At 40.4% G+C, this 9793-nt stretch overlaps 1 protein-coding gene across 2 annotated transcripts in view; it reads right to left on the bottom strand.

Annotated features, from left to right (window-relative positions):
• The window catches only part of mpp2b (membrane protein, palmitoylated 2b (MAGUK p55 subfamily member 2)), a 37558-nt gene that overhangs the window by 4597 nt on the left and 23168 nt on the right, over nt 1-9793 (bottom strand). For both annotated transcript variants that reach the window (XM_034859932.1, XM_034859931.1), the window contains 4 exons: nt 9104-9204; nt 4390-4542; nt 3907-4062; nt 2371-2598 (listed from right to left, as the gene is read on the bottom strand). In XM_034859932.1, coding sequence (XP_034715823.1) covers nt 2371-2598; nt 3907-4062; nt 4390-4542; nt 9104-9204 — 638 coding nt within the window. The remainder of the gene's footprint in view (nt 1-2370; nt 2599-3906; nt 4063-4389; nt 4543-9103; nt 9205-9793) is intronic.

The following is a 9793-nucleotide window of genomic DNA, read 5'->3' as shown; positions in this document are numbered from 1 at the left end:
AGCCATGGCAACCATCCCATCCCCCCTTGCACTTGACGCCTTTTCTCTTACTGAACTGATGCATTAACATAAAAACAGGTTGCCAGCCCTTACTGCACTGTTTGTGTGTCTCATTCCCCTGTAAGCACACAATAGACACACACACACACATACAAACACAAACACACACACACAATTGGCTAAGGGGAGCTGTCAGATGAGTTTAGTCACCATGCGATGCAAAGCTCAAGGCATGAAACACAGGCAGCTGGATTACATTCAGCAAGAACTTTTCAGAACAACTCTAATCATGGCAATTTATCCACCTACACAGCACTTTACTGTGTGAGCACAGCCAAATCATTCTTTAATATCTCTGACTGATATTAAGTGTTCAAGTAGGCACTTTAATTTCTGTAGCTGGTGCCACAACAAAGGAAAACTAAACACTTGTACACTAGTTTCACAAAGCGAAGGTCTTATGGAACTGTAGAAATGTCTTCTTACAGAAAAAAGTATGTAACTTTTAAAATATTTTAAAGAGCAATGACTCAGACTAAAGACACTCTTTACTGTGAATAACCCTAAGAAATGGCTGCTGCCCTCAATTTCCACAGAAGAGTGGGAAAAAACTGCTTTTTAAAATTACTGTATAGTTGCTGTCATACGTAAACTTGCCAATTCCAGTCCTGGTATAGTTTTCATGAAAAGATTACACAGTTCTTTGACAGACTGAGGGAATTATCTGATCCTGGCTAATTTAAAGCCAAAAGAACAACACTAAAGCCGCCTACACATGATCAGAGGTAAAAACATAAGGTAACATTAATAATAATAATAATATATACTTTGTTAGTCCCGCAAGGGGAAATTACAATGTAGTGAATTTACAAAAGGTAGTGCACAGAGCATTGTGCACACAGAGGTAAAGTAAACCACTGTTCAGGTAAATGTCGTAATTTATTTAGGCACCCTCCTTTCATAGTTGCGCATAGATAGTTCAGCAACAACAATGATCTAAGACGATATAATTTGAACTTTGAGTGCAGTGATCAATGGTAATTTTGAGTGGTGTGCCACGCCTTGGGTAGTGCTTCCTCCGAGTTGTCTCCTCTGCTATCCCCATTGGAAAACAATGGCACAGCCTGCGCAAAGCGGTTTCCCAACAGTTTTTTAGACGTTTTCACTCAAAACCACACATGTCAACCTAGCTGGTGCAAGAAGAAAAGTCGAGGAATCACCAAAGTTAGTAGGAAACATCATCTTTGTCCTGTAGATGTCTGTACAAAATGTCATGGTAATCCATCCCAAAGAGATATTTGAGTCTGGACAAAGTCGTGGTCCGACCATGGGCTAAAAATCAATTCTCACCCAGTAGAAAACACTTTTCAATAATATGCTTCAAATACATGTAGCTCTGTGCTAATGATCCTAAGCAAATGAACCCTCTCTTGATCTTTTTCCCTGTAAAATATGTTCTAGTATATTTTTGTCTAGTGTAAGGAATTCATTTGACACGGCTTCCTAAAGCTCTAGTGTTCCTCTTCTTTACTGCTGAGACCAATCAGTCACAGAGCCTTGTACCCAACACATCTTGAGCTGCATGTACTGCATCCTCCAATGTGCTATATCACCATCACCAACCAGCATAACCCTTCTAGTTCCCCTCACTCTAAAATGGGTCACATTGTCAGTGTGACTAGCCTCCTCTGGCTCTTAGAAGCCAGAGGAGCAAACGTTCTCATGTGAACTTTTCAACCATGGACGGAAAGGACAAAATGAAAAGGACAAGGGCTGCAGAGTCATGAGCTGTCTGTGGCATCCCTCTTTTTCTTTCTTGTTCTTGAAGATTTCAATTATTGATCCATTATGTATGAGCAGAAAATTACTCTACATTTGGATAAGTGACAAAACTGAAAAGCAATGTCATCTACAGTGTCCCGCAATAGAATCAGACCCATGACTCTTGGCACAAGCGTGCAAGGTTATTGGCAGCAGCAAGAATGGCAGGGAGGACAGTGGTTGGCACTTTACTGATGAAAATGACAGTATCCTTTCAAACTACTTTCTCAAAACTTTTTGTACAATGTCTATTTATATATATATTTATATTTATATATAGGACGGGTGATCAAAAATGTGTTTTACTTTGAAAGAGTGTGAGATTCAATGAGGAAGATCACAAAGACATTTCAAACGCAAGGAGTTGCGGTAACTCTCCTAAACAAGCACAAAAGGGAAATAACCTGTGTGCATCCATTGACAAAAACTGATTTGTATACATTTAAGTATCTTTCGTTTGTTCGTTTCATAATAATAATTTGCTGGGTGGTTGGCTTAAGTTGCAACACTGTCTAACGGTGCGAATGTGAAGCGCAATATGAAGCTGACCTGTCTTGGTGTGTGTGGCTCCTGGTAGCTGGGCAGGATCTTCAACACCACGCTGCCGCTCGCCTCCTTCAGCATCTCCTGGAGCACTTTGGGGTCGTTGCCCACCTCCTTGCCATTCACCTCCTTGATGATGTCACCCACATGGAGCAAACCTTGCTGGTCAATCATGCCGCCGTGGAGGATCCTGGCAATCACCAGCTCGCCGCTCTCCACTCGAAACGTCACACCCTACACGCACGCAAGGGAAAAAAACAGAAAATGTATTTCACACAAACACAAATCTAAACTCCTATTTCAGTAAATCTTGCAATGTTCTCCGTTGCTCAGCAGTTTAAGAGGCAAGTAGGTGGAGGTAAAGGTGGGTGTTGTGAACAAGCAATATCTTAAGCTGTAATGACTGTAATGGCCACCAGATGCTGGCTGCAAATAAACTGTTTTAACTGTTCCACTAAGAAGATATCTAGGCTTAAATAAAGATATATTTCAGGGTGTAACAGGTATATTACAGTTAGTTGGTGCTCCTTATTCATCCCATTTATGCTCAAGTTTGCTTCCTTAGCTATGAATTTTAATTTTGTGGCACCAGTATCTGTCTACATACTAAAAGCTAAAATGATACTTCAGAAGCCTATGAGTGACTCCACAGTGTGTGGGTAGAAAGTAAGATAATAGAGCATTTGACAAAGTTACAACTGAGGCCTTGGAATTAATCAACATGTCAAGATGCTGCAGATATTGCTCCCGTATGTTGTGCTACAAGGTAGTATAAATCTGACTTGCTTATCTTTTAACATTGCAACAAAAGTATCTCATTATACTGAGTGCATGGGCTGCTCCGAAAATACAAATCACACTATTTATTGAGGAGTTTAATCTGTTCACAATTTACAGGAGCGCTCTTTCCTGCCTCGCTAATTACAATGGGTTGCTCCTTAAAGCGAAATTCTCCCCAAAATGCAACCTAGGGTCATTTTGTGAATGTACCTGAGTCAAACTGTTGTTTAAAAGCATACTTATGACAAAATCATTACTTTTAAGATATACCATATCACCATTTTTTGGTCAAATTACTTTTTGAATGGGAGTGCTAGGGGCACTTCTATGGCTTGTTGTAGCTGTTGGTTTTTCCGATCACTGTCCATCAAAAATAGTCGAGGGAGGAGAGTAAAGATGGAAAGCTCCTAAAGCTTAGTTCCATATAAATGCATGGATATTTTTTATAAATGCATTGTCGTTAGTGAAACAATGTTCTCAATGCTTGCGTTCATGAGTCGAGCCCTTTGTGATACTTGGAGCAAAGTTTCATGTTGTGTCGAGCCTTCTTGGTGTTTTAAAAATAGTGGTTTTAATGCACTCATAGAAGTGCCCCTAGCACTCCCATTCAAGAGGCCATTTGACTGAAAAACGCTAATACGGTACATCTTAAAAGTAGCGCTTCCGTCCTAATTATGCTCTTAAACGGAACTTTGACTCAGGTACATTCACAAAAAGACCCTAGGTTGCATTTAACTTAACGCTTTAACTGAGCAAACTTACCAGGTGCTCGCCCGACACCTTTCGGATGCCCACCATCCTGACTGCGTCTGGAGGAACGGGCTGGTTGTTAAGGGCTGCATCCATAAAGGAACATGGGCTGGGGGGGGGTGTCTCGTAGTTTTTGGACGCCACAGAATCATGGGTCTCTAGAAGGGACTGTGAGAAAGGACAGCAAGGTGACACAAACACTGATGATGACAACAACAAATAGGCGTATCGCACTTGTGAGATGATAAAAGAATCATGCTATACTGCAAAAATCCGGTCTTTATGCTCTGGTCTGTGCAGAGCTATTGTCAGACACCACATAGACTGCGCCTAATAGACTGCACCACATAAACCCATACTGTAGATCCGAATCAATCTAATCCATGTGAGCACAACATGCATCATTAAGCGTTAACATCACTTAAGTAGAAATAATCAAAGGTTTAGCCTGAGTGCCTGTTAATTAAAGCTATGGTTGGCTGTGAGATGCAAGACCTGGAAGTGCGGCTCCTTCAGGATGCGGACCAGCTCGTCGGCGGCCTGGCTCCTGTCTGTGAGTGGGTTGAGCTCCTTGAGGATGTCCTGGACCAGCTCCACGTTGTTCTCCCTCACAGCCTCCAGCTTGGGTTCCTCAAACTGCTCATGGGCCTGGGATTTAACCAATAAAACACACATGTTACTGATAGCCTTTCCTATATATATATATATATAAATATATATATATATAGGAAAGGCTATCAGCAACATGTGTGTGTGTGTGTGTGTGTGTGTGTGTATGTGTATATATATATATATATATATATATATATATATATATATTCTCCTGCGGGACTGTTTAGATTCAATAACACAGAATAGGGCACAATAACAAATGGCAAAACAGCCTCCTGTATCCAACCCTGCTGAGGGCAACACACACAGCTTGCACTCATACATTTGCAAGGAAAAACACAAAGACTAAGAAAACTACGCACAACCTTCACCAGTCAAGCCCTGTAGGTTTCTTCAGTGTGTTGCTGCTAAACATCAATATTTCAGGGAACATTTATTTTCACTTATTCCTTCTCTTCTGCCATGGACACAGGGGTCTTTGTTTATTGGATATGGCTTCCACATCTCTGGGGCAGGGTCACAGATAGAAAAATTAACAAATGTATCCCTTCCCATCTTTTGCTTTTTTTTTTTTAATCAGGGCCCTACATTTTGATTTGGGCTATTTCTATTATGTTATAAACCATATTGTAAATCTAAATATGTATCAACTGCTTTTCTATCATTTACAGTAGCACAAATTGCACAACAGCGGTTGTCCCTCATCACCACCACTGAGGTGCCCTTGAGCAATGCCCTTAACCCCAACTGCCCCGGTGGTACTGCCCAGTGGCCAGTAGATCAGATTGTGGTTGTACTGGGCAGCTTCCAGGTATGAATGTGTCACTGTGTGAATGTGACAGGTCGTCTTTGCAAATGAAAATTTGTTTTCAGTTGACTTAACTGGAAAAGTAAGGTAAAAAAAATATATATATAAAAACTTGCAACTTAACACTAAGCAAGTATTTAAACATCCACAGGCAATCCTACAGAGGATTTGTCTAGTGGGGCTGACAACAACAACTCTGGCAGCCACTTTGTTTGTTTACTGAGGAAGAATCCCCGCCGAGAGACAGGATATGGTGCACACACGTATACACACAAATATATACCCAGATGTTCACATAGGCCTGCACGCACACAGCCTCACACACAAATCATCATATGCACTTTAGTACACGCATTTTGCACACATAAGGACACAAGGACAGCACACATACCCACTTAGACAAAGTTCTTTTGCGCATGGACTAGAACACGCAGTAATGCAGCAGAAGGACTTTGCTCATTTGGGGTTGGGGCAGAATTCTTTGTAACCAGGTGGGGCAAGCTGTCAGTGCCTGGCCCATGCCAGCATGGATGCTACACTATATGATTACATTGTTTTGTAGAGCCAGGGAAAAAATCTCTGAAGCATCGTCTGTTTTGACACCATTTTATATCAGTTGGTTTCATTTAAAGAGATAAAACTACTATTTATGTCCGAAAAATAAATAAGCCTGTTTTTCTACTGTCCTATTATGTTGTGCATTTGACACTATATTAGCCTTTCAGGTTGTTGATATACCAATTATTTTAACAATTACTCTGCCAAGTACTGAAATGTGTGGATTTAAATATTCTTGATTCATTGTAATTACAAGACAATAATAAATAATTGTCAGGATTTTATTGTCACATAATGACTAAATTGTTTTGCAAAAGCTGTTTTGTATAAAACCAGAAGTCATTGTTTTGGAGGCCACATGGAACTATTTAACAAAGACCTGGCAGTGTCATTTACAGTCCAAACAGGAAAAATATGATGGCTATTAGGTTAAAAAGCACAATGTACATTACTTTATGTCTAAAAGCTGCTCATTTAGCTGTCCATAATGCCTCAAAGTTTTAGGGTGTTTTCACACTTGAAAGTCCAAACCAAGCTTCGGACCAAGGTCCCTGTTTTTGTTACACTGTAATAATAGCAACAATAATAACAATATATAATGTATACTTTATTAATCCCGCAAGGGGATTATTACAATGTTCATACTCTTTTATTACACACATTACACACAGGCTTCCTCTTGTATCCTCTCTCTGTGTCGGGAGTTTTTTCTCCTGACTGCTGCCCCCCCTCTTTTTGTTTTGTTGCAATGTTGAGAAGCAAGACTTTTCTTCAAGAACTTTCTTTCTGGAGCATTTATTCAGAGACAAATGGAAAATCTAAAACTGTAGCCTACATTTTACTGTTTATGACAATTACTACCACTTAACAAATAAATTGCTGATGTATTCTCTGCTCTGATAGCCGACAGCTGTCTGCTCTGAGCGCATTTATCCCCTGGGTGTGTGTGTGTGTGTGTGTGTGTGTGTGTGTGTGTGTGTGTGTGTGTGTGTGTGTGTGTGTGTGTGTGTGTCTTCGGAATATATCATGAACTGTTTATCCAAACTACCTCCCACTTGGTTCCCTGGGTACCCAAAGAACTTTGAGTTTGGAATTTGGACCAGTTTGACAGATTTGTGGAACACGTGGAATTCAGCACGACGTGCAGCTGCAAACCGAACCCAGTGGAGGAGTGATGTCCAAGCCTTGTGTGCCTCCTGGCACGGAGAGAATTAAGGTTGCCAAAAAAGGTTGCCATTATGTTGGCTCTTCCGTGTCCACCCTCCACAATAAAAGCCCAGCCTAAATTCTCTCAGAGCATTACGCTAAAAGGAACTGGATAAAAAGCAATCTGCCCGTTCTAAACAGACACATTTTGAACGGGCACTGTGCTAGTCATTGGAAAAGAAACCAAAGACAGAGAGACAGGGCGAGAAGGGAGCAGAAGTAATACCAAGTCGTCAATGTAAGAATAAACATGTAGCATGTTTGGTTTATCTTTAGTATCCAAAACTCAGAGTTCATGACACTACAAAAACTGAAATACTGGAAAAATAGCAGGTGGATGTCACTGCTGAAAAAAAGGCAAGGTTTGGGGATAGTTTGCTGAATAAGGACAGGATTGATTCGCGATCAATTATGAAACTGCCAGCCACGTCTAAGGGTTCTTGGAATAACTTCACTGATTACTTCCATCCAGGACAAGCTTTAATCCACTGTCTGGGCAACTGCCCAAAATTTATCTCTGAAAATGCAACATTGATTTGAAAATGTATCCTGATCATTCTTGCAGATAAAAATGCTGTGGAGAAAAACAATGCAGTATATCAAGTATGTCTGGGTGGTACGGTACACTTTTAATCATAATAAAAAGTAAGTGTTACCATTACCATTACCATTGACTGAAATATGTGATCTTGTACTTTATTTTTTACTATTATGAATGAAATAAAGATCCTCAACCAAAGCATTCAAACATGTTTTTGTTTGTAAAATAAAATTATTAAGTTTAAAACAAATTGGTTGCCATTCATTCCTGGTCTCCCATTGATCAGAGGGGCTGCTGCTCCACCTGCACTTCAACCTGTCAGACATGTCAAGGGTAACTGTGCTGCTCACTAACTGCTATTTCAATTCTTTTTGCGCTGATTGGCAGTGTATATGCTGTAATGCCTTGTTAAAATGACTGACAGTTGGGGAACAGTGGAAATCTTGACAACTGTCTTAAAAAGAATCAGTCATCTCTGTATTAAATATTGTTATATGATCAAACCTCTTTACGGTGGCATATTCAATTAACGGATCCATCCATCATAGACATCATAGAAAGCCGATAGGTTCACCAAGCTAGGAGCACAAGCACCAGTTACATGAGCCAGGGGTGTGCATTATTTTGGTTTATGAGTGGCTATGATCCCAAAGAACATCCACAGCACGGTCTGCTGTACTAGTTATTAAAACATGTCTACATCTACATTCTGTGTAACTGGGAGAAGATGAGAAGGCAAGCAATCTTTAATGGCAGCCATTTTTTGTCCTTTGTCCCCACTAAGTTTGAACTTCAACGAAATGACCCCAAGCCTTTGATATTAGTATTGCCAGTCATAAGGGTAAGCAGCAAAGAGCTATTTGATTTGGGTTCTCATGTGAATGATGCTGCCTGTGCAGAATAACAGAAAAAAATGAAATGGCTCTTTAATTTGCTTTTCTTATGAGAAAACAATAAAGCAGTTTCGGTTTAAAACATTGTTGGGATAATTATTCTAAGCTGAAGTCTGAATTTTAAATGTAATAATGGGTGTGAATTTTAAGTTTCCATTTTGCAATATCATTTTAATAACGGTTCTCATAACTCATGCAAATCTGAGTGAAAACATAATGATTTGTCATGCATTACGTGTTAGTGTTAATGCAGAAAAATGGCACATGCAAATGTGGATGCTGAAATCAACTTTTAATGTTAAGGAAAAATGCAAGACTGCATTTAAATGCATTTTACAAAATGCATATAAATTACTAATTTGCATGCATAAAATATCCTCAAGTATGCGGCTGATAAACTAACAGGGAAGCAACTTAATATACCTAGCCTGTGTTGTTGGAATGCGATTGTCATTTAGTTGCATTAATGTCCTTTCTCATTAACTCCTTTATTAGTCCCTGGACACAATCCAATTAAGAGCTCTAAATGTCCTTTACTGCATGGCATACACACACACACACACACATTTACAGTATAAAGTTTTTTCTCACCACTGGGCTCTCCATGATGCCTTTGAGGAAGATGAGGTCCAGGTCATTGGCAGTTGTGGAGCTTGTGCTGTCACTCAGTGTGTCCAGGGCCTGATGCATAGCTACACACACACACACACACACACACACACACACACACAAAGAGGGGAAAGAAAATATTTTACTTCACTCCACTCCCCCAATATTCCACAGTAACCCATGGGAAATAGACAGAATAGATTATATCAATGAGATGGGGAGGGAGAGAAAGAAAGAAAGAGTGAGCGAGCACATTAGCTCATACTGTGTGATTGAATGAAAGGAGGCTGTAGGCAAAGTGAATGGGAGGGAGTATGAGTGGGAGGAGGGGATAGGAAGTGCCTCACATCCTTTCCCAAGCAATTTCACCTCTGTCAGTCACCGTCCTATGTCTGTCAGAAGCGACAGTGTCTTTCTCCCCCAACTCCCAACTTCCTCCCTCTTACATACATGTACACACACGCATACACAAACACACGGCAGCTAAACAACTTTTTATGTTAGCTTTTATACCAGTTTACACCAGCACATGCTATTTGTGTTCACCAGTTTTTATGCCTGCACCAAACGAGATTTAAAAATACCATGAGTCAATGGTCCATCCATCTTCGACCGCTTATCCGGTATCGGGTCGCGGGGGCAGCAGCTCCAGCAGGGGACCCCAAACTTCCC

Source organism: Etheostoma cragini, chromosome 21, assembly GCF_013103735.1.
Source record: "Etheostoma cragini isolate CJK2018 chromosome 21, CSU_Ecrag_1.0, whole genome shotgun sequence".
Taxonomy (NCBI): Eukaryota; Metazoa; Chordata; class Actinopteri; order Perciformes; family Percidae; genus Etheostoma; species Etheostoma cragini.
The sequence above is the reverse complement of the archived record's forward strand: the minus strand, read 5'-3'. Positions and strand labels throughout refer to the sequence as shown.